Source organism: Ursus arctos, unplaced genomic scaffold (genome assembly GCF_023065955.2).
Source record: "Ursus arctos isolate Adak ecotype North America unplaced genomic scaffold, UrsArc2.0 scaffold_25, whole genome shotgun sequence".
Taxonomy (NCBI): Eukaryota; Metazoa; Chordata; class Mammalia; order Carnivora; family Ursidae; genus Ursus; species Ursus arctos.
This window is the reverse complement of record NW_026622930.1, coordinates 40,944,186-40,969,047: the sequence shown is the minus strand read 5'-3', so window position 1 is coordinate 40,969,047 and position 24,862 is coordinate 40,944,186. Positions and strand designations below refer to the sequence as shown.

At 37.3% G+C, this 24,862-nt stretch overlaps 1 protein-coding gene across 12 annotated transcripts in view; it reads left to right on the top strand.

Moving 5' to 3' along the window:
* The window catches only part of FERMT2 (FERM domain containing kindlin 2), an 89,085-nt gene that overhangs the window by 22,938 nt on the left and 41,285 nt on the right, over nucleotides 1–24,862 (top strand). For all 12 annotated transcript variants that reach the window (XM_048220029.2, XM_026480366.4, XM_026480365.4 and 9 more), the window contains one exon: nucleotides 8,895–9,128. In XM_048220029.2, the coding sequence (XP_048075986.1) occupies nucleotides 8,895–9,128 (234 nt within the window). The remainder of the gene's footprint in view (nucleotides 1–8,894; nucleotides 9,129–24,862) is intronic.

Below are 24,862 nucleotides of genomic sequence, written 5' to 3'. Positions count from 1 at the left end.
ATGACTTGAGTGTTGAGTACATCACCTTGGATGTGGTGTCGAAAGTGCTGAATGGAATCAGTAGGAGGCTGTTCCGATAATCAGTGGAAGAGGTGCTAGTGACCTGAACGATATGGGTTCCTGCCAGCGGAAATTGGAGATTTTTGGAAGTTAAACTGAATGGATTGCTGATAAATGTGGGGAACGGTGGGAAAAGAAGTATCCATTACTTCTAGGTTCTGGTTTGAGCCAACTGGGTTGATGGTTAGTGCTATTCAGTAATAGTAGAGATAGGAGAAACTTGGCTTAAGTTTTGGATATATTAAGTTTGAGATGCCTGTCAGATATCCACGTGGAGATACAGGATAGGCAGTAGGATGTATAAGCTGGTGCTCTAAGCAGAAGGTTGGGCTGGAGATGAAACTTAGAAATGTGAGTGTATAGATGCCATTTAAAGCCATGGGAATGGATGAGATACCTAGGGTGCCACTGTTAAGAAGTGTGTGGTTCCTAGAAGGTGAGAAGGCCAGCAGAGCATAGCTCACAGGATTGGTTTGAGATAAGTAGACACTTCTTTTATCGTAACACAAAGGCAGGAGACCCATACAGGTATAAATAAATGCAAGAAGTTTTGTAAATTTGGTTGGCATGTAGATGAAATAGTTCCAATCTGATAGCTTCTGTATATTCTGAAGTAGAATCCATGATTGTCTACTTAGAAAGAGTGAGCATGGTCAGCAATTTGAGGACTTGAAAAAACATAGGCTTGCCCAGTGGTATCTTAGACCCTGTTGATCATAAAATTTATAATGCAGGCATACCGTGGAAATACTTCAAATTCAGTTCCCAACCACCACAGTAAAATGAACATCGCAATAAAATACATCAAATGAAATTTTTGGTTTCCTAGTGCATATAAAAGTTACATTTACACTATAGTCTGTCAAGTATGCAATAGCATTATGTCTAAAAAACAATACACATACCTCAATTTAAAAATACTTTATTACTAAAAAATGCTATTATCTGAGCTTTCAGCAGATCATATCAGTGATCACAGATCACCATAACAAATAATGGAAATGTTTGAAATATTGGAAGAATTACCAAATGTGACAGAAACATGAGCAAATGCTGTTGGAAAAATGGCATCAATACACTTGCTCAAAGCTGGGTTGCCACAAACCTTCAATTTGTAAAAACAAAACAAAACAAAAACAAAAAACCCCCCAAAAAAACAAAACAGAAGACTCCACCACATCTGCAAAGTATAATAAAAGAAGGTATGTCTGTAATTGTTTCAGTCTGGTTGTGAAATGAATGAGGGAAAATCCACTAAGCTTGGTAGATGAGTGACTAGGTGGTATAAGTAAATGGTGTGATGAAGGAGTTTGAAAGTCTTATTTTGGAGGTCAAGAAGACTTTGGCGTATGATGCTGTGTGGTCTGGTTAGTTAGCATGGCTTGCTTGCATCGGTGTCAGAACCATTCTGTAGCTTCGTTAATAGCTTACTAGGATTGAAGAGTTTTTGCCATCATTAAAGACAGGATAAATTCTTGACATTGCAATAGTTATACTACCTAATTTGGGGTTTTAAGAGGATCCTAAAACAAAAGGAAACAGGAGAAACTATATATTAGCACAACAGAAAAATACCTATTTACAAAAAATAAGGCATGTTCCCAGAAAGCATCTGTGTACTTATAATTTAAAATAAAATGTTGACTTACCAAAGATTATCTAATGTAAACTTTGCTTCTGGTTTATGGAAGTTATGGGAATGCTAAACAAATTCTGTGTTTTCTTCCTGAATGACTATTATTTCTTAAGTATGCAAACAGAAATCTAAGCCACTTTAACATTTTGTTTCCTGTTTATTTCAAATTGTTATTAATAAGTTACATATATTTGAAATGTGGGTACTTTAAAAATAAGTTAATTCAGTTAGCTGTTTGTCATGTTTTTTGACTTTTTAAACAATTCAAGTTGTTTAAAAATGAAAGTAACAAGTTCCATTTTAGAATTGCATATCAAAATGGTCAAGAAGGAATTGTCACCCTAGTAGGAAAAGGTTAAATAGTGTGTTAATAGTGTAGCTTCTTGCTCTGTGCTCATTTTCTAGAGTGTAAGGTCGCTGTCGTTGCATAAAGAGGGACATAGTATTTTCCTTAGCAGAAAGCTTTTTGAAATACTTGATTTTCTTTTGTGCCTGATGTAGCCGGTGAATGCTCCAAAAGCCATTTGGTAGAATAAGCATTGTTTGTATACTCAGCCTCCCAATAATGAAACTGCTAAGCCTTCCGTTCCTTGGAATACACACATGGTGTCTTTGAGGATAAATACTCAACTACTTCTTGAATTTGAAGAACATTCTATTACAGACAAGTGAGAAGATTTTTATTGATACAGTTAATGTTTTAGCCATTTGCAATTTTAATGATACGAATTTGAGTGTCTATCAGTATTTTTATGTGGAACAGAGCACAGCATGATTGGATCTGTTAAATAATGGAGGAACACAGGATAATTCTTTCCAGAATTCTGGCAAAATGTTTTTTAAATTAATTTTTAAAGTTAATTTATTTATAAATTCCAGTATAATTAACATACAGTGTTACATTAATTTCAGGTGTACAATATAGTGATTCAGCAATTCTATACATTACTCAGTGCTGGCAAAATGTTTTGAAAAATTAACACATATTACTAAAATTTATTATAGATGACTTTTATTGGGTATATGAAACCATAATCTAAATAGTTCTTGACTTCTAAAAAGTTACTAAAAGGGCTAAATTTATGAGTAAGTAAAGAAATGTCTTCTTTTCTCCCCCAAGAAAGAAAACCATGACTTTATAGTAGTACATTTTCCCCCTTAGGTTTTTGTTCTGAGAAGGTTTGTATTTATGGTATGTTGCTTCTTAAAATCTAGATACAAAATTTTAAAGTCACAGTGTACCAAAAACAAGAAGGTGGGTACACTATACTGGAGCATAACCGAAATCTTAACATTGGACAAACTGACTATTAGAACGTATTGAGCACGATCTACCCCTTGAATGGTTTTATAATACTGATGAAACAATTCCCTTTTGTGGTGATGCTTGCTAACTTCTACCATGGTAAGTGCCAGGCTGATGATGATTTTTTTTTTTTTTTTTTTTTTTTGAGTGGGGGGCCAGGTAGGGAGAGCGAGAATCAAGCTATATTAAGCAGGCTCCACACCCAGTGCAGAGCCTGACATCGGGCTCAGTCTAACGACCCTGAAATTATGACCTGAGCTGAAATCTAGAGTCAGTCGCTTAATTGACTGAGCCACCCAGGCACCGGCTGCTGATTCTTATGTGTGAGAGTATGTGTGTGTTGCATTCAGTTGTTTAATGCTATGATTGAAACACCAAGGCTGCCATTCTAAAAAATTAGAAATGTTTGTTTATTAGAACATGGTGCAGGGCTCAGATTTTGATATGGAGGGGAGTTAAATACATGGAAAGTTCCAAACTTTTCAATTATGCAAATATAGGGATCTTCAATAACTGTTCCTTTATAAATCCTAACACCACACAAGAAAAATAAACCATTTTTTTACAAATCAATAGCATTTTCGGGGCGCCTGGGTGGCACAGCGGTTAAGCGTCTGCCTTCGGCTCAGGGCCTGATCCCGGCGTTATGGGGTCGAGCCCCACATCAGGCTCCTCCGCTATGAGCCTGCTTCTTCCTCTCCCACTCCCCCTGCTTGTGTTCCCTCTCTCGCTGGCTGTCTCTATCTCTGTCGAATAAATAAATAAAATCTTTAAAAAAAAAACAAAAAAACAAATCAATAGCATTTTCTTTCGCTTTTCATTATTCATAAGTATTTTATAGATGATCCTTTTAGTTTTAAAATCAAAGTTTTTATGCTTCTATTCAGACTTTATTTGGAGGAATATGTAAATATATATGTTGATATCTGCAATCTACTCTTATGCACATTGTGTTTATGCCAGTTACCGTTGCGGGTAACCACTGTAGAGACAAGCTGCACTGTAGCAAACTAGGTAACTTAAGTACTCTCAAGAGTTACTGCATTAAGATATACTGCTTTACACACACACACACACACAAAACTTGTTAAGTATTTTTGATGTACAAGTTGGCTCTTAATGCTTGCCTCGGTGAATGATTCTCAATTGATACAGCATCAATTTTCTCAGGATTTAATCAATGTATAGCATTTGGTTTTGCTGCTTCTTTTTTTTTTTTTTTAATAATGATTTTTTATTATATTATGTTAGTCACCATACAGTACATCCCCGGTTTCCGATGTAAGGCTCGATGATTCATTAGTTGTGTATAACACCCAGTGCACCATGCAATATGTGCCCTCCTTACTACCCATCACCAGTCTATCCCATTCCCCCACCCCCCTCCCCTCTGTAGCCCTCAGTTTGTTTCTCATAGTCCATAGTCTCTCATGTTTCATTCCCCCTTCTGATTACCCCCCTTTCTTTATCCCTTTCTTCCCCTACTGATCATTCTAGTTCTTATGTTCCATAGATGAGAGAAATCATATGATAGTTGTCTTTCTCTGCTTGACTTATTTCACTAAGCATTATCTCCTCCAGTGCCGTCCATGTTGTAGCAAATGTTGAGAACTCATTCTTTCTGATTGCTGAGTAATATTCCATTGTATATATGGACCACAACTTCTTAATCCAGTCATCTGTTGCAGGGCATCTCGGCTCCTTCCACGATTTAGCTATTGTGGACATTGCTGCTATGAACATTGGGGTGCATATGGCCCTTCTCTTCACTACGTCTGTATCTTTGGGGTAAACACCCAGTAGTGCAATGGCTGGATCATAGGGTAGCTCAATTTTTAACTTTTTAAGGGACCTCCACACGGTTTTCCAGAGTGGCTGTACCAACTTGCATTCCCACCAACAATGTAGGAGGGATCCCCTTTCTCCACATCCTCTCCAACAATTGTTGTTTCTTGCCTTGTCTATTTTTGCCATTCTAACTGGCATAAGGTGGTATCTCAGTGTGGTTTTGATTTGAATTTCCTTGATGGCTAATGATTTTGGACATTTTTTCATGTGTCTGTTAGCCATTTGTATGTCTTCATTGGAAAAGTGTCTGTTCATATCTTCTGCCCATTTTTTGATTTGTTTATTTGTTTCTTGTGTATTGAGTTTGAGAAGTTCTTTGTAGATCTTGGATACCAGTCCTTTATCTGTAGTGTCATTTGCAAATATATTCTCCCATTCCGTGGGCTGCCTCTTAGTTTTTCTGACTGTTTCCTTGGATGTGGTTTTGCTGCTTCTGAATAGAACAGCTATGTTCTTATAATATCCTGGGTGAAGCGAGTTGTGTAGACATTATTAGTTTCAAAGTAGGATACATAGTACCATACAAAGCCAGTACCAAAGGAAGATTTCCTAGAAGGTGAGAAAACATCGTTTTGTGTATTTGAGAGCTCAGTCAAGTCTCTAAAAAGTTTTGAAGTGAAACCGACACAACGACTCTGCTGAAGAGCAAATTAAAGAATGATAATAACTGTAAATGTGTTTTGAGCTTTATAGGATCATTTCAGTAACTCGAAATGATATTATAGGGGCACCTGGGTAGCTCAGCTGGTTAAGCATCTGACTTAATCTCGGCTGAGGTCTTGGTATCAGGGTCGTGAGTTCAGGCTGGGCATGGAGCCTACTTAAAGAAGTGATACTGTAGGGGCGCCTGGGTGGGTCAGTCAGTTAAGTGTCCAACTCTTGGTTTTGGCTTAAGTTTCTGGGATCGAGCCCTGAATGGGGCTCCCCGCTCAGTGGGGAGTCTGCTTCCCCTCTCTCTCCCACTCTGCCTCACCCCCACTCATGCTCTCTCTCTCTCTCTCTCTAATCTTTTTTTAAAAAGATGTAATTCTTAAAAAAATGATATAATAACTTTCTCTTCTTGAAAACAAAACTAAAAATACTCCTTGGACTTTCCTTCCCCTTTCTGTCCATCTGCCATCCATTTTTGTGCTCCCTGCTATAACAAAATACTTAGGAAAAGTTTTCTGTATTCCTTATTTCTCACTGCCTAGCCACTGCAACTCAGACTTTCATCATTTCTGCCTCCACATTAACTTCTTACATAGTCTCTCAGTTTCACTCTCAATTTGCACACCTGTGCCCCTGCAGTTCTTCAAAATTATCAGTGATGATTTTGAAACATAACACAGCCCTGTTTATTCTTGCTAGATGCAGGTGGGTTCTCCTTTGTTGTTTGAAAGGGAGGTGGAATTGATGAGGAGAGTCAGATTTTTAAAGAGGAAGATCAGGGGAGGTACCTGTTTCTGAGGTTAGAGTTTGAAGTCTAATTGATGTAAAGTTGAGATTTTCATTTGTCAGGGGCCCACGAAGTCTGTAAAAGTCCTGATACAAACATTTGGGGCTTTGTGAGTTTGCTCTGCCTGAGTGAAGGGTGGCCAGCTACATGCATGACATCCAGAAAGTAGTAGGAATTTAATGGCCTTGGGAGCAACTTTTAACCAAGGAAGTGGTTAACAAATAATAAAATTTCAAAATGGCAATGTAATCACAGGTAACTACAGTTCTCCCATTAAAACTACTTCCTGATTTGGGACGCCTGGGTGACTCAGTCAGTTAAGTGTCTGCCTTAGGCTCAGGTCGTGATCCCAGGGTCCTGGGAGTGAGTCCCACATCTGGCTCCTTGCTCAGTGGGGAGCCTGCTTCTCCCTCTGCCTGCAGCTCCTTCTGCTTGTGCGCTCTCTCTCTCTCTTCTCTCTCTCTCTCAAATAAATAAAATCTTTTTTTTAAAAAATGAAGTACTTACTGATTAATTTTTTTTAACATCTGGGGAGTTGAAAGTGTTTTTATAAACCACTTGTGATGTGTTTCTTCCACAATGAGAAGTCAATCATGTAAGTTTCACCATTAGAGAAAGTGTTTCTAGGCACATAATCAATGTGAAAATTTTATTTTTTACTCTGTCTGTGAGGCTTTCAGGTATACAAGTTGTGTTAAAAAAAAAATCCATATTAGTCTGTGCTTTGAAGTTCATTTTTTTTAAAGTTTACCAGCGCTTTTTTTTTTTTAAGATTTTATTTATTTATTTGACAGAGATAGAGACAGCCAGCGAGAGAGGGAACACAAGCAGGGGGAGTGGGAGAGGAAGAAGCAGGCTCCTAGCAGAGGAGCCTGATGTGGGGCTCGATCCCATAACGCCGGGATCACGCCCTGAGCCGAAGGCAGACGCTTAACCGCTGTGCCACCCAGGCGCCCCTACCAGCGCTTTTTAAATCTGTATTAAAATGAGCTTTTTATCAGGATCATGATAATAGTTTTTTTTTTTTTTTGCAAGAATGCTATTTTCCAGGATTTTTTTTTTCCTGGAAGGCTTTGTTTGGCTATTCTTTTTGTTTTTGTTTTAAAGACTTATTTATTTGAGAGAATGTGTGCACAGGAGGGTCGGTGGAGGGGCAGAGGGAGGGAGAATCCTGGAAAAGACTCAGAGTCCCATTCTGGGCTCAATCCCAGGACCCTGAGTTCACGACCTGAGCCGAAACCAAGAGTTCGTCACTCATCCAGTTGAGCCATCTGGGTGCCTGGCCTATTCTTTTTTTTTGAAATATCATGTCCCCCTTTTTTGGTTCTTAGTTTAACGCATAATTATCTAAAAAGTCTTTTATTGCTAATTTAAAAACTAGCTGAAGTTGGATTTTATTTTGCAAGTTTATTGTTATCTGCTTTATTGAGGGAAGCCAAATCTTGTGTTTATTCTTCTATTTGGTTTCATCTAATTTAATTGCATAAGGCTGTTAAATAGTTTAACAGATATTAATGTTTTCTGTTATACTTGTATCAAAATATGTTGGGGAAAAGTTGGGTCAATGTAACTTGTAAGTTACTTTTCTCGAAATGTATTTGGGACAGCTTGTATAGTTGGGATGTAGTGCTTTTGTTTTTTTATTTTCTCTTACTCATGGATATTTTTTTCCATGCCTTCACCTAGGATATTCGTTTTTGTTTGCTTGGATTCCCCATCTCACTCTTCACTACTCCTTACACACCTCAGTGTGCATCTGCAGCCTCATACACAAACCTCAGCCTTCTCACCGGCTTTATCAGAATATTGGGGTGCCTGGGTGGCGCATTCGTTAAGCGTCTGGCTTCGGCTCAGGGCGTGATCCCAGCGTTCTGGGATCGAGTCCCACATCAGGCTCCTCCGCTGGGAGCCTGCTTCTTCCTCTCCCACTCCCCCTGCTTGTGTTCCCTCTCTCGCTGGCTGTTTCTATCTCTGTCGAATAAATAAAATCTTTAAAAAAAAAAAAAAAGTCACTTCCTGGGGCGCCTGGGTGGCTCAGTCGTTAAGCGTCTGCCTTTGGGTCAGGGCGTGATCCCAGGGTCCTGGGATTGAGCCCCGCATCGGGCTCCCTGCTCTGCTGGGAGCCTGCTTCTTCCTCTCCCGCTCCCCCTGCTTGTGTTCCCTCTCTCGCTGGCTGTCTTTTGCTCTGCTAAATAAATAAATAAAATCTTAAAAAAAAAAAAAAAATATTGTCCTTTCCTCAAGGCTGGGCTTAGAATTTACCAACTCCACTTCATTATTTTTTCCTAGTCTAGTCCCCAGGGTTCTCTTTGTTCTCTGAGTGACTACAGTGTATTCCCTCTTCATCCCTGTGTCCTGTTGTACCTGATGAAGCATTATTAGTTACACTGTGTATTCCGCCTCAGCTACCTAGGTATGGGCTTTCAAGGGCACAGAGTGTTTTCTCAGCTCTTTAGGATTTCTTTTGTACCTATCACATAAAAGACACTTAGTATTTAATTAGTTGCATGTATTAAATACCCAATTTGGTTTTCTTCTTATAATTTCTCTCAAGGTGTAATGTTAGTGATTTTTAAGTGTTTTGTTTATTGCTTGTTTTTTTATAGATGTAAAAAAGGATTGGTCTGACCATGCTCTCTGGTGGGAAAAAAAGAGAACTTGGCTTCTTAAAACACATTGGACCTTGGATAAGTACGGCATTCAGGCAGATGCTAAGCTGCAGTTCACCCCCCAGCACAAGCTGCTCCGCCTGCAGCTTCCCAACATGAAGTATGTGAAGGTGAAAGTGAATTTCTCCGATAGAGTCTTCAAAGCTGTTTCTGACATCTGTAAGACTTTCAGTAAGTATGAAATTCTTTATGAAAGTGTTAGTGGTGTGACGTATACATGACTGATAATTAACAGCTTATTTCAAAGAGTAGTTTGGGGTGAGCGTGTATGTTTGTATGTGTCCGTTTTTCACTTTATTCTTGAAAGGTTTTTTACTGCTTTAAGATAAAGAAATATTGAGAACAGATGGAGCAGGAGGAACCTAATACAGATTCTTTCCTTACTAGAAGTGTGTCAGGTATGTATTATGTAATACTTCATTCTGATGACTTAATTTTTATTTCTTGGGAAGGAAAAGAAAAAATCATTATTTTCAGGATGTAAGTTTTGCAGTGTTTCCTTCACATAAGTCACTATTTGGTTTCAGTGATTCAGGCGCATTGTGTCACTTCCTTCACTGAAGGCCTGACACAGCCCTTAAGGAAATGACCGTGAGTGTTGTCTTCCTTAAGCAGTCTATAACTTGAACACTCTTGTAGTAATTCTGTTTATGCTTTCTGAAATGAAATGTGGATTACTTTTGGCTGACCCAGTTATGTCATATGACAGGAAGTATTCAACCATCAGAGAAAATGTGAACTATTGTCATTATCACTAGTATATAATTCTGTTATATCATAGATTTAGGGGAGGTGTAGGACATTATTATTTTGATGTACTGACTGAAATTACAATGTTTTTTATGTTTAATGGAATTTTAGGAAAAAAATTAAAATACAGAAAAGTATAAGGAATTATATAAAAATTACCTAATTTGTTATCTTAGAATTAATAACTGATATTTTGCCATTTTGCAAAATTTTTTTTTTTAAGTCACAATAATAGAGGTAAAGTTCGAGTCACATTCTTTTATCTCCCTTCACACTGTCCTAAGTTAGTGTGTATCCTTCTAGTATTTTTAAAAATACATTATTAACACATATGTACATGCATTTCTCCATATATGTGTGTTTATATGTCCATAAACAATATGTTACTGCCATTACTCTCTGGATTTGGTTTTCTGTTTTGTTTTGTTTTTTGCAGTCTTGTATTTGTATGCAGGAGTTTCTCAAGTGGTTATATAGTAGTCCCCACTCGTCTGTGAGGGATGTGTTCCAAGACCCCGAGTAGATGCCTGAAACCACAGATAGTACCCCGATATGTAGTATATTTTTTTCTTATACATACATACCTATGATAAAGTTTAATTTATAAATCAGACACAGTAAGAGATTAACAATAAAATAGATCAGTTATAACAATATACTGTATTAAAAGTAATGTGAATGTGGTCTGTCCCTCAAAATATCCTATTGTACTGACTCACCCTTCCTTATTTTTCTTGTAATGATGTGAGATGATAAAATGCCTACATGATGAGATGAAGTGAGGTGAAGGATGTAGGCATGTGACACAGCATTAGGCTGACCTTCTGATGATACATCAGAAGGATCATTTGCTTCCAGACCACCATTAACTGAAACCATGGAAAATGAAATCGTGGGTAAGGGAGGACTGCTGTATCAATTTCCTTTACACCCAGCAACGTATGAAAACCCATTGTCCCAAATCATCGCTAACATTTGAATATTGTCAGTTTTTAGTGTCTACTTCTTTGAGTGAAAAATATAGTATTTCATTTTAGTTTATGAAGTTAAGTATGTTTCTTTATCTCTGTTAGTCATCCAAGGTTTTTCTTTTTTTGACTTACCATTTGTATCATTTATCTGTTTTGGTTTTCTTTTTTTTTTTTTTCTTTTTTTTTTTTTATAAACTTTTTTTTTTTTAGAGCAGTTTCAGGTTCACAACAAAATTGAACAGAAAGTATAGAGAGTTCCCATTTATTCCCTATCCTCACACATGTACAACCTCCCCCGTATCAAAATGCCACACCGAAGTGGTACAGTTGATAAACCTACACTAACACATCATTATCATCTCGAGTTCCTGGCTTACATCAGGATTCACTCTTGGTGTTGTACAGTCTGTGGGTTTGTACAAATGCATGATGACATGTATCCATCAGTATAGTATCATAGACAGCAGTTTCACTGCCCTAAAAATCTTCTGTGCTCTGCCTCTTCATCCTTCCCTCTCCCCTAATCCCTGGCAACCACTAATTTCTTTACTGTCTCCATAGTTTTGGCTTTTCCAGAATATCCTACAATTGGAGTCATACAGTATGAAGTCTCTTCAGATTGCTTCTTTTGCATAGTAATATGCACTTAAGTTTCCTTCATGTTTTCTCATGGCTTGATAGCTCCTTTCACTTTAGCACTGAATAATATCCCATTGTCTGGATGTACCACAGTTCATCCTACATACCTACAGAAGGGTATCTTAGTTTTTTCCAAGTTTTGCAGTTACAAATAAAGCTGCTATAAACATCTGTGTGGAGGCTTTTGTATAGGCATATGTTTCAACTCCTTTAGATAAATACTAAGGAGTGTGATTGTTGGGTCATATGGTAAAAATATGTTTAGTTTAAGAAACCACCAAACTGTCGTCCAAAGTAGCTGTGCCATTTTGCATTCATACCAGCAATGAATGAGAGTTCTTGTTGCCCTGAGTTCTCGTCAGCATTTGGCAGTGTCAGTGTTCTGGATTGTGGCCATTCTAATAAATGGGCAGTGACATTTCATTGTTATTTTAATTTGCATTTCCCTGATGACATAGGATGTGAAGCATCTTTTCATATGCTCATTTGCCATCTGTACATTTTCTTTGACGAGGTGTCTATTAAGGTCTTTGGCCTTTTTTTTTTAAAAGTAGGCTCCAATACCCAATGCGGAGCCCAATGCAGGGCTTGAACTTATGACACTGAGGTCAAGACCTGAGCTGAGAACAAGAGTCAGATGCTTATTAACCTTCTGAGCCATCCAGGTGTCCTTTTTGGCCTATTTTTTAACCAGGTTGTTTGTTTTCTTACTGTTGAATTTTAAGAGTTCTTTGTATATATTTTGGAAAACAGTACTTTATTAGATACTCCTTTAGCTAATATTTTATGCTAGTCTCTGGCTTGTCTTTTCATTTTCTGATAGTTCCTTTCAGAGAGCAGAAAATTTTAATTTTAATGAAGTCTAGCCTATCAGTTATTTCTTTTGTGGATCACATCTTTGTTGTCATATCTAAAATGTCACTAAACCCAAGATCATCTGGATTTTTTCCCTGTGTTATCTAGGGGTTTTATAGTTTTGTGTTTTAAATTTAGGACTGTGATCCATTTTGAGTTAATCTTTGTGAAGCGTGTAAGGTCTGGGTCTAGATTCTTTTTTTTACATGGGGATGTCCGGTTGTTTTAGCATCATATATTGAAAAATTATCTTTTCTCCGTCGTATTGCCTTTGTTCTTTTGTCAAAGATCAGTTGACTGTAGTTACATTGGTCTATTTCTGGGGAGTACATTCTGTTCCATTGATCTGTTTGCTGTTTTTCTTGCCGGTAGTAACCTGTCTTGATTGTGATAGCTTTGTAGTAAGTCTCAAGGTTATGTAGCATCAGTCCGTCAGCTTTTTCTCCTTCAATATGATGTTGGCTATTCTGGGTCTTTTTCCTTTTCATATAAACTTTAGAATCAGTTGTTGGTGTCCATAAAATAACTTGCTGGGATTTTGACTACATCGAATCTGTAGATCAAATTGAGAAGAACTGACATCTTAACAATATTGAATATTCATATCCACGAACGTGGAACATCTCTTTATTTATTTATTTATTTCATCACAGTTTTATCATTTTCCTCGTTTAGATCTTGTACATATTTTGTTAGATTTATATATAAGTATTTTTTGTGTGTTAATGGAAGTAGTATTGTGTTTTATATTTCAAATTCCACTTGTTTATTGCTGGTATATTGGAAAGTGATTTACTTTTGTAAATTTACCATGTATCCTGTAACCTTTCTGTAATTACTTGTTTGGGAAGTTTTTGTTGATTCTTCTGGATTTTCTATAGAAATGATCATATCTGTGAATAAAGATAGTCTTCTTCATTCCCAATCTGTGTAGCTTTTACTTGCTTTTCTTACTGCATTAGCTAGTACTTTCAGTAAGATGTTACAAGGCAGTGGTAAGAGAGGACATCCTTGCCTTGTTTTTGATCTTAGTGGGAAAGCTTCAAGCTTATCATCATTAAGTATGTCCTTTACTAAAGGGTATTCTTTATCAAGTTGAGAATGATAGCTTACTGAGTTTTTAATCATGAATGAGTTTTGGATTTTGTCATGCTTTTATTTACATCTTTTGATATGATCATTTGAGGTTTCTTTAGTCTTTTTTTTTTAGTCTTTTGATAAGATATGGATTATGTTGATTTTTGGACGTTGAACCACCTTTTGTATAGTTGGCAAAAATCCCACCTGGTCACAGTGCGTAATTCTTTTTATGCATTGTTGGAATCTATTTGCTAATATTTTGTTGAAGATTTTTGCATAGATCCTGGTCTGTAGTTTTCTTTTGGTACCATCGATTTTGGTATTAGAGTAATGCTGGCCTCATAGAATGAATTAGGAAATATTCCCTCCACTTTTATCTTCCAAAAGAGATTGTAGAGGATTAATATAATTTCTTTCTTAAAAGTTTGGTAGATAGGAAAAAAGCTCCTTGACATGGGTCCTGGCAGTGATTTTTGGATATAACACGTAAAGCACAATTAAAAATAAATAAGTAGGATTATATCAGACCAAAAAATTTCTGCACGGCAAAAGGAACAGTCAACAAAATGAAAACTTCCTGAATAGGAAAAAGTGTTTATAAATCATAACGGAGAAGGGATTAATATCTAAATTATAGAAAGACCCCATACAACTCAATAGCAAAAAAAAAAAAAAAAGTACCCCCCAAAAACCCATAATCCAATTAAAAATGGGTAAAGGACCTGAATAGACATTTTCCCAAAGAAGATATACAAATGGTCAACAGATACATGAAAAAGTGTTTGATATCACTAATTATTGGAGACGTACAAACCAAAACCACAATGCAGTGTCATCTCATACCTGTTAGAGTGGCTGTTGTCAAAAAGACAGATAACTGCTGGCAAGGGTGTGGAGAAGAGGGAACCCAGCCACAATGGAAACAGTATGGAAGTTCCTCAGAAAATTAGAAATTGAACTACCATACAGCCCAGCAATTGTACTTCTGGAATATAACTGAAGGAAATGAAACCACAATCATGAAGAGATATCTGCACCCCCATGTTCATAGCAGCATTATTTGCAATGGCCAAGACAAGGAAACAGTGTAAGTATTCATTGACAGATGAATGGATAAAAAAAAAGTTATGATACACAAACACAGATATTATTCAGCCATAAAAAAGGAGGAAATCCTGCCATTTGTGACAACATTGATGGATCTTGAAGGCATTATGCTAAGTGAAATAAAGTCAGAGAAAGACAAATACTGTATAATCTCGCTTATATGTGGAACCCAAAACAAGCGAAAAAGCAAATTCGTAGAAAGAGAGATCATATTTGTGGTTACCAGAGGCAGGAGTTGGGGAACGGGAGGAATTGGATGAAAGTGGTCAAAGGTATACATTTCAGTTATAAGAGAAGTAAGTACTGGGGATGTGGTGTATGACATGAAGGCAATAGTTAATGCTGGTGATATATTTGAAAGTTAAGAGTTCGAGTCACGAGGAGTGTGTGTGTGTGTGTGTGTGTACGTACCTATATGAGATGGTGGATGTTAACTTATTGTGATCATTTCACAGTATACATAGGTCAAGTTGTTATGCTGTACACCTTAAATGTAGACAGTGATATGTGTCAGTATCTCAATACAGCCAGAAAAACAGTGTTTGGTAGAACTCACCAGTAAACCAGTCTGGCCCTAGTGCTTTCTGTTTTGGAAGGTTATTAATTATTGATTGAATTTCCTTAATAGATACAGGTCTATTCAGATTGTCTATTTCTCATGTGAATTTTGGCAGATTGGCTTTCAAGTTTTTTATTTAGTTGGTTTTCTTTTAAAATTTAACTCTTAACATGCTTTTATGTAGTGGTTAAATGAGGTTTGCAGTTACACTTTCATTTCATTCATACTTTTTCCTTTCTATTCTTGTAAGGATCTCTGGTAGGCACAGAGAAGCACACAGTAGTAATGGAACAGAAGTCTGATTATCTCAAACTCAGTTACATTTAAAAGCATTTTTTAAAATTTGTTTAATTTCATTTTCATTGCCTAAGTTGTACATAAAAATTCTAATGCAAAAGGTTTGTTTTAGGAGTAATAATAATGATTACTTTTTCTATAAAGATGAAAAAGTAATGAATCACTTAAAATTTCTAGCAGCATTTTCTAGTTTTAGCTGTTCTAGTGGATGTGGGGTAATTGCTGCTTTGAGGCTTCATTTTGTATTACTGTAAAGACTAGTGATGTTGAGGATCTTTTCACATGATTACCCATATGTTTTGTGGTAAACTATCTGTTTAAATCCTTTGCCTCCCCTTTTTAAAAGAAAAAAATTAGGTTGTCATCTTGCTGAATTGTAAGCACTTTTTAGATATTCTGGATATGGAAAATTTATTGGATTTATATTTTGCAAACACTTTTTCACTGTCTGTGGTTTACTTTTTAATTTTTAAAGTTTTTTGAGGAACAGAAATTTTAATTTTGATAAAGACAAGTTTATGATATCTTTTATGGTTTTTATTCATGGACACAAAAATCATTAACAAAATTTTAAATTGGTTCCAGTAATATATAAAAAAGATTAACATATCATGATCAGGGGGCGCCTGGGTGGCACAGCGGTTAAGCGTCTGCCTTCGGCTCAGGGCGTGATCCTGGCGTTATGGGATCGAGCCCCACATCAGGCTCTTTTGCTATGAGCCTGCTTCTTCCTCTCCCACTCCCCCTGCCTGTGTTCCCTCTCTTGCTGGCTGTCTCTATCTCTGTCGAATAAATAAATAAAAAATCTTAAAAAAAAAAAAAACATATCATGATCAGGTAAGGCTTATCCCCAAACAGAAAACTTTCTGTGTACATGTGGAAAGAATGTATATTGTATTATCATTGGGTGGGGATGCTTTATAAATGACAGGTAAAGTTGGTTGGAAAAAAGGGATGTTGAAATCTTCAGCTATACTCACGGGTTTGTTCTTGCTCCTTTCACATCTGTCAGTTTTGTCGAAGTATTCTTATTAGTATGTGCACACATTTAAAATTGTTAGGTCCTCTTGATGAGTTTTCTCTGTTAACATTATAAAATGACCTTCTGTATTTCTGATAATATTAGCTTTGAAATATACCTTGTTGATATTTAAAAAGTGTTGCAGCTATCTTTTGGTTGATATTAGTATATTTTTTATCCTGTTTCTTTTAATTTATGTCTTTAAATTAGATGTCTTGTAACAACAGAGCTAGAACTTGCTTTTTTATTGATTCTGACAATCCCTGCCCTTTTATAAACTGTTCAGATCATTTATATTTAATGTGATTATCACTGTGGTTGGCTTAAGTCTACCATCTCTGTATTTGTTTTGTTTACGATAGATTATTTTTAAATTTCTACGTGTTCTATTTGTTTTTTGATGGGGGGGTTTGTTTGTTAAATTTATATTTATTTCTACCCATGACTTAAGGAGATTTTACTGACTTTTTTTTTTTTGCCTTTTAATACTTGCTGTAGGGTTTATAGTATATGACTAACTTAATCACAGTGAATAAATAGTATAGCACTATATGCACATAGCAATCTTAAAATAGTAAGTTCTGTTTCCCCTTTCCTGTCCTTTTTGCTGTTATCATATATTTTACTTTCACATAATTTCACATAATTTCAAAAAATTTTACTTTCACATAATTACTTTCACATAATTCTTACTTTCACATAATTTACTTTCACATAATTCACATAATAAAAATATACTAATACTAAGTCACAAACTGTTATTTTCCTGTGAAACAATAACTGTGTTTTAAAAGTAGTAGAAAGTAAGGAAAATGTTGTGGGTTTTTTTAAGATTTTGTTTGAGAGAGAAGTGTGTGTGTGTGTGTAAGCAGGGGGAGAGGGAAAGAATCTCAAGTTGACCCTGTGCTGAGCGCAGAGCCCTGACTTGGGGCTCAATCCCATGACCCTAAAATCATGACTTGAGCCAAAACCAAGAGTTGGATGCTCAACTGACTGAGCCATCCAGCCACCCCAGGAAAATGGTCTTTTTAATTGCCCACACATTTACCATTTTTCAGTGGTCTTTGTGAGAATACTTTTCATTTCGTATCCTTTTTCTTCTATCTGAAAAACTTCATATAATTTTTTTATAGTTCAAGTATGCTGGTGATGTTTTTCACCTTTTGTCTGTCTATAGAAGTCTCGATTTTTGTCTTCATTTTTACAAGATATTGCAGCTGGGTAAAGAATCCTAGATTTTTTTTCCCCCTCCAGTAGTTTTTACATGTCTTTCTGTTGTGTTCTGGTTCATGAAGTTTCAGAGAAGTCTGTTATTATTCTTTTATTTATGCTTCTGTGTGTCTTTTCTGTTAGTCTTTCAGGAATTTATTCTGTTTTTTTAACAATTTAATTCTGATGGTCTTGGCACAGTTTTTTTTTTTTTTTTTTTTAAGATTTTATTGCTTTGAGAAAGAGAGAGTGAGTGCAAGCACAAGCAAGAGGGATTGGCAGGGAGAGGGAGAAGCAGGCTGCTGCTGAGCAAGGAGCCTGACGCAGGGCTCAATTCCAGGACCCCGGGATTATGACCTGAGCTGAAGGCAGACGCTTAACCAAGCCTGAGAGACCCAGGCGCCCCTGGCATAGTTTTCTTTAGGTTTATTCTGTTCTAGGTTCATTGCATTTCTTAGATCTGTGGGTTTATGGTTTTCATCAAACTTGGGTAGTTTAATGTTTTGTTTTTTTAGTAGGCTCCATATCCAATGTGGAGCCTGACAAGGTGCTTGAACTCCCAACCCTGAGATCAAGACCTGAGCTGAGATCAAGAGTTGGATGCTTCACTGACTGAGCCACCCGGGGTGCCCCAAACTTGGATAGTTTATCATTTCTTCAAATATTTTTAGTGTCCCTTCCCACAACTCCCGGCCTTTGAGGGACTCCAGTTTTATGTATGTTAGATTTATTATTGTTTGCTCTTTTCCTTTTTTTCAGTCTTCATTCTCTGTTTCATTTTGGAGAATGTCCATTTTTGTATGCACATTCATTGATATCCTGCTAATCTGCTGTCAGTCCCATCCAGTGTAGTTTTCATTTCAGATGTATTTTTCATTACCAGAAGTTTGACTTTGGCCTTTAAAAAATCTATAAATCTTTCATTTTTCTCATTATGTTTATGCTTTCCTCTACTCTATTAAATACATAGAATATGTTTCTAGTAGTTATTTTAGTATCTTTGATTACTGATTCTGTCATCATAGATCGTTACTTTTGCTTCATTTACTTTGTTTTTTCCCTTTAATGCTGGTAATGGGTTGTATTTTCCTGCCTCTTTTATATCTGGTAATGTTTGATCAAATGCCAGGCTTTATTAATTTTACGTTTTTGGTGGCTAGATATTTTGTGTCCCTTTTAAGTAGTGTTGGCTTCCCCCCCCCCCCCCCCGGTCAATAGTTAAATTACTTGGGATCAGTTGGGTCCTTTGATACTTGCTTTTAAGCTTTGTTAGGGTAGGTCCAGAGCCACCATTAGCTTATTTCCTTCTGAGGATTCTTTCCAATACCTTGTGTATCAGGAGGCCTTTCCCCCATATAAATACACTGATCAGTATTCAGACAGACTTCAGTGGATAACTGCAGCTTTCCAGTGCTCTCTCAGTGGTTTTCCCTTTTCACTAGTATTCTGACTCACAAATTACATGCATTTTGGCCTCCCTGAATTCCATCTCAACTCTCTCATTTCAGTAAGACCTGCCTGTGTATGCCCCCTCCCTGCCCTGAATTACTGCTACAGAGCAAGCTGGTGTACTGCAAGGACTCATCCTGGGTTTTTTTTCCTCTTTCCTATGCTCTTTATTGTCTGATGGCTGCAAAGCGCTTCTTTTTCCTTCTTACTGTTTGAATAAAGCAGGAAGGTAAATCAAGTTCCTATTACTCCATCTTAGTTGAGACCCTCCATTCTTCTTTCATTTTCTTGTAGAAAACCATCATTTGCTCATTATGTTTAATAACAAAACAATTTCTTTCCACAGAAGTTTCAAATTAAGTATGTTCAAAACTGAGCTCATGCTATTGCTTCTGAAATCTCTGTACTTCTCTGCACTCTGTCCCTCAGAAGTCTCCACAGTAGTAAAAGGCACCACCATCCCAGATAAACCTACCAGATAACTTGGGCGTCATTCATCCTTCGCACCACTGTCCTCACCTCCTCATCTCATACCACCTGAAAGTGTTCATTTTGCCTCCTGGATAGATCTTGAGACTTTTCACATCTTTCTGCTCTACCATCGCTACTACCCCAGTAGACCACACCACTGCCAGCTCTACCCTAGACTGTTCAACAGCCTCCTCTATTCATTCTTGTTCCTTCCAGTACATACTTTAAACAGTAAGCAGAAAGATTTTGAATTCTTTTTTAATCAGAGCAGCAGATGCAGAGTTAAAGTTAAAAGGGCTTATGACAGGGGCGCCTGGGTGGCTTAGTTGGTTGAGTGTCTAACTTCTTTGGTTCAGGTCATGATTTCAGGGTCCTGGGATCAAGCCCTGTGTTGGACTCTGTGCTCAGCAGGGAGTCTGCTTGTGCCTCTCTCCTTCCCCCACCCCGGCTTATGCATTCTGTCTCTCAGATAAATAAAATCTTTTAGAAAGGGGGCTTATGACATAGGGCAGGGGGATGGGTTAAATAGGTGATGGGCATTAAGGAGAGCACTTGTGATGAGCACTGGGTATTGCATGTAAGTGATGAATCACTGAATTCTGGACCCGGAAACTAATATTACACTTTGTGTTAAGTAATTAAAATTTAAAACTTGGAAAAAAGGGGGGTCTTAAACCGCTTTTCTGCCCTCTTTCTCCCCAGCTCCTAATCACATTAGTGCCACTTTTTACTCTTTTATTGTTTCTGACTTTATTTCCATAATTCTAAAGTACTGTTATTTCTTGATTTATTAGTTTTAGATATCTGTTCACTGCTTTTTACCTAAATGTTTCTTTTCCCTCCTCTTATAACTATTATAGTATTTGACTAAATATTGTTTACATTATTTTAGCAAGGTAAATCTTTTTACCTGGTGAACCAAAGTGTATACTTTATCATCTCATATGCCTACTTGTTTATCATTTACTTAGTTTTCTTTTTTTATTATGTTCAGTTAGCCACTGTATAGTACATCATTAGTTTTTGATGTAGTGTTGAGTGATTCATTAGTTATGTACAACACCCAGTGCTCATCTCAACACATGCCCTCGTTAATACCCATCACCCTGTTACTTCCTCCCCCAGCCCCCTCCTCCCTGATTTCTCCCCCTTCAGACTTTCCTCCCTTCCCCTGTGGTCCTCCGTGCTATTGCTTATGTTCCATATATGAGTGAAGCGATATGATAATTGTTTTTATCTGCTTGACTTCACTTAGCATAATCCCCTCCAGTTCCATCTATGTCAGTGCAAATGGTGGGTAGTCATCCTTTCTGATGGCTGAATAATATTTCATTGTATATGTGTACCACATCTTCTTTATCCATTTATCTGTTGAAGAGCATCTCAGCTCCTTCCAGTTTGGCTAGTGTGGACATTGCTGCTATGAACATTGGGGTGCATGTGCCCCATCTTTTCACTACATCTGTATCTTTGGGGTAAATACCTAGTAGTATAGTTGCTGGGTCATAGGGTAGCTCTATTTTTAACATCATCTTGAGGAACCTCCATACCGTTTTCCACAGTGGCTGTACCAGCTTGCATTCCCACCAACAGTGTAAGAGAGTTCCCCTTTTTCCACATCCTCGCCAACATTTGTTGTTTACTTTTGCCATTCTTATTGGTGTACGGTGGTATCGCACTGTGTTTTTGATTGGTATTTCCCTGATGACTAGTGATGTTGAGGATTTTTTCATGTGTCTGTTTGCCATTCATATGTCTTCTTTGGAGAAGTGTCTGTTCATGTCTTCTGCCCATTTTTTGACTGGATTGTTTGTTTTTTGAGTGTTGAGTTTGAGAGCTTCTTTGTATATCTTGGATATCAGCCCTTTATCTGTAATGTCATTTGCAAATATCGTCTCCAATTCTGTGGGCTGCCTCTTAGCTTTATTGTCTCTCTCCTTTGCTGTGCAGAAGCTTTTTATCTTGATGAAGTCCCAAAAGTCCATTTTTGCTTTTGTTTCCCTTGCCTTTGGAGCTGTGTCTTGAAAGAAGTACTGTGGTTGATGTTGAAGAGGTTACTGTCTATGTTCTCCTCTAGGATTTTGATGGATTCCTGTCCTGCATTGAGATCTTTCATCCATTTTGAGTTTCTCTTTGTGTATGGTGTAAGGGAATGGTCCAGTTTCATTCTTCTATATGTAGCTGTCCAGTTTTTCCAGCACCATTGATTGAAGAGACTGGCTTTTTTCCATTGACTATTTTTTCCTGACTTGTCAAAGATTAGTTGACCACAGCGTTGAGGGTCCATTTCTGGAGTCTCTATTCTGTTTCATTGGTCTGTGTGTCTGTTTTTGTGCCAATACCATGCTGTCTTGGTGATCACAGCTTTGTAATATAGCTTGAAGTCAGGCAACGTGATGCCCCCAGCTTTGTTTTTCTTTTTCATCATTCCCTTAGCGTTTTGAGGTCTTTTCTGGTTCCATACACATTTTAGGATTGTTTGTTCCAGCTCTTTGAAAAATGCCAATGGTATTTTAATAGGGATGGCATTGAAAGTGTAAATTGCTCTGGGCAGGATAGACATTTTAACAATGTTTATTCTTCCAATCCATGAGCATGGAATGTTTTTCCATCTTTTTGTGTCTTCCTCAATTTCTTTCATAAGTGTTCTGCAGTTTCTAGAGTATAGATCCTTTACCTCTTTGGTTAGGTTTATTCCTAATTAAGATATTACAGTTTTTGTTGCTATTGTGAATGGAATCGATTCCATAATTTCTTTTTCTGTTAGTGTATAGAAAAGCAACTGATTTCTGTGCATTGATTTTTGTATCCTGCCACATTGCTGAATTGCTGTATGAGTTCTAGTAATTTGGGGGTTCATTTACTTGTTTTCAACATATATCCGATGCTGATTCTTCTGCATTCTACATTCTCTGTAGTAATCTCCTCCCTGCCCCCCTTTTTTTCTTCCTAAACACTGTGAGGCCCCTCCATCCTCCTGCTCTAGTCTGAAGTGGATGCTTTCTGAGCTAAGCTGTATGTAGCTCCAGAACTTCCCTTCACCACTGTCCAAGCAAAATGTCTTCTCCTGTCTCATATTTGATCCTTGCATTTTCCCAGTACTGGTTTGCTCACTTATTTTGGTGGACTAGATCCTCCATCAGCATAGTAAGAAAAAGGTGAATGGAATATAAATTTTTGAGGTGTTACCATTTTGTTACAACAAGAGTTGTTGGGTTGAAAATTATTTTTCCTCAAAATTGGGAAGTCATTGTTAAGTTGTGTTTTTGCTTCCAGCATTGCTGTTAATAGTCCTGATAGTGTTCTTAATTTTTGTTTTCATCCTTTTGTAGGCTGCTTTTTTTCCTCTGAAAATCAGTTTCAGGATTTTTCCTTTACCCTGCCATATGGAAATCTCATGGTAGTATGCCCTAATTCTTCCCTTTTGTTTTCTCTCTTCTCTCTGTAACTAGTGATTGTCAGGCATTGTTGTTGGATTGATCCTTTTACCTGACTTAATGTCTTCCATTGGATTTTTTATTGTGGCTATCAAATTTAAATTTCCATTGTTTTATATTTTTATCTGGATGTTTGTTACCCAAGTATTCATGAATACATTTAAGATTTGTAGACTTTAGGAATGTCTGGGTGGCTCAATCAGTTAAACCTGTGCCTTCGGCTCAGGTCATGATCCCAGGGTCCTTGGATCAAGCCCCACATGGGGCTCTCTGCTCAGCAGGGAGCCTGCTTCTCCTCTGCCTGCCGTTCTGCCTCCTTGTGCGCCCTCTCTCTTTCTCTCTGTTAAATAAATAAAACCTTAAAAAACATTTGTGGACTTATATAAAGTCAAACCTCAACCAAAAAGAAGAAAATAATTTGAAGAAAAAGGACCCTTCTCTCTCTCAAATAAATAACTAAAACCTTTGAAAAGGGGGTGGGGGGAGCACCTGGGTGGCTCAGTTCGGTTTAGGTATCTGCCTTTGGCTCAGGTCATGATCCTGGGGTCCTGGGATGGAGCCCCATGTTGGGCTCCCTGCTCAGCGGGGAGCCTCTTTCTCCCTCTGCCCCTTCCCTGCTTGTGTGCTCTCTCTCTCTCTCAAATAAATAAATAAAATCTTTAAAAAAAAAGAATAAAAAGGATCGTCTCCCCCTTTGTTAATATCCAATCCTTCTTTTTAATTTTTTTATCGTAGTTGACACAATGTTACATTATTTTCCGGTGTACTTAGAGATCTAACAAGTTTATACATTATGCTGTGATCCCCACAAGAGTAGCTACCATCTGTCACCATACATGCTATTTCAGTATCGTTGACTATATAGTCTACACTGTGCCTTTTATTCCCGTGACTTATTATTCATCCCATAACTGGAAGCCTGTATCTCCCACTCCGCTTCACCCATTTTGCCCACCCCCCTCACCCCTCACCTCCAGCAGCCATCAGTTCTCTGTATTTATAGATATGATTCTGATTTTTGTTTATTTATTTATTTTTTTTTAGATTCCACATGTAAGTGAAATCATATAGTATTTGTATTTCTCAATGTCACTTCACTTAGCATAGTGTCCTTTAGGTCCGTCCATGTTGTTGCAAATGGAAGATTTTATCCTTTTATGGCTGTATAATACTCCTGTGTGTGTGTGCGCGTGCACATATATACACACACACTCCACATCTTCCCTGTCCATTCATCTGTCACTGGAAACAGGTTGCCTCTGTATGTTGGCTATTGTAAATAATGCTGCAAATAAACAGTGGTGAATGTACCTTTTTGAATTTGTTTTCATTTTCTTTGGGTAAATGCCCAGTAGTGGAATTATTGGATCATATGGTAGTTCTATTTTTTATTTTTTGAGGAAACTCCATAATGATTTCTACAGTGGGTGTACCAATTTACATTCCCACCAAAAGGACACGAGGGTTCCTTGTTCTCCACAGCCTTGCTAACCCTTGTGACTTGTCCTTTTGATTTTAGCCATTCTGACCAAGTGTTAGGTGATACCTCATTGTGATTTTGATTTTCATTTCCCTGAAGGTTAGTGGCATTGAGCATCTTTCCATGTGTCTTGGTTATCTGTATATCTTTGGGAAAATCTCTGTTCAGGTTCTCTGCCCATTTTTTGATTGGATTGTGTTTTTGGTGTCGAGTTGTAGAAGTATCTTTATATATTTTGGATATTAACCCCTTACTGGATAAATCATTTGCAAATATCTTCTCCCATTCAGTAGGTTGCCTCTTTGTACTTTGTTGATGGTTTCCTTTACTGTGCAATAGTTTTTTATTTTGGTGTGGTCTCAGTTTATTTTTGCTTTTGTCTCCCTTGCCTCAGGATATATACCTAGAAAAATGTTACTGTGGTCACTGTCAGAGAATGCCTGTATTCTCTTCTAGGATTTTTATGGTTTCAGGTCTCATGTTTAGGTCTTTGATCCATTTTGAGTTTCTTTTTGTGTATGGTGTTAGAAAGTAATCCAGTTTCATTATTTTTTACATGTAGCTGTCCAGTTTTCCTGCT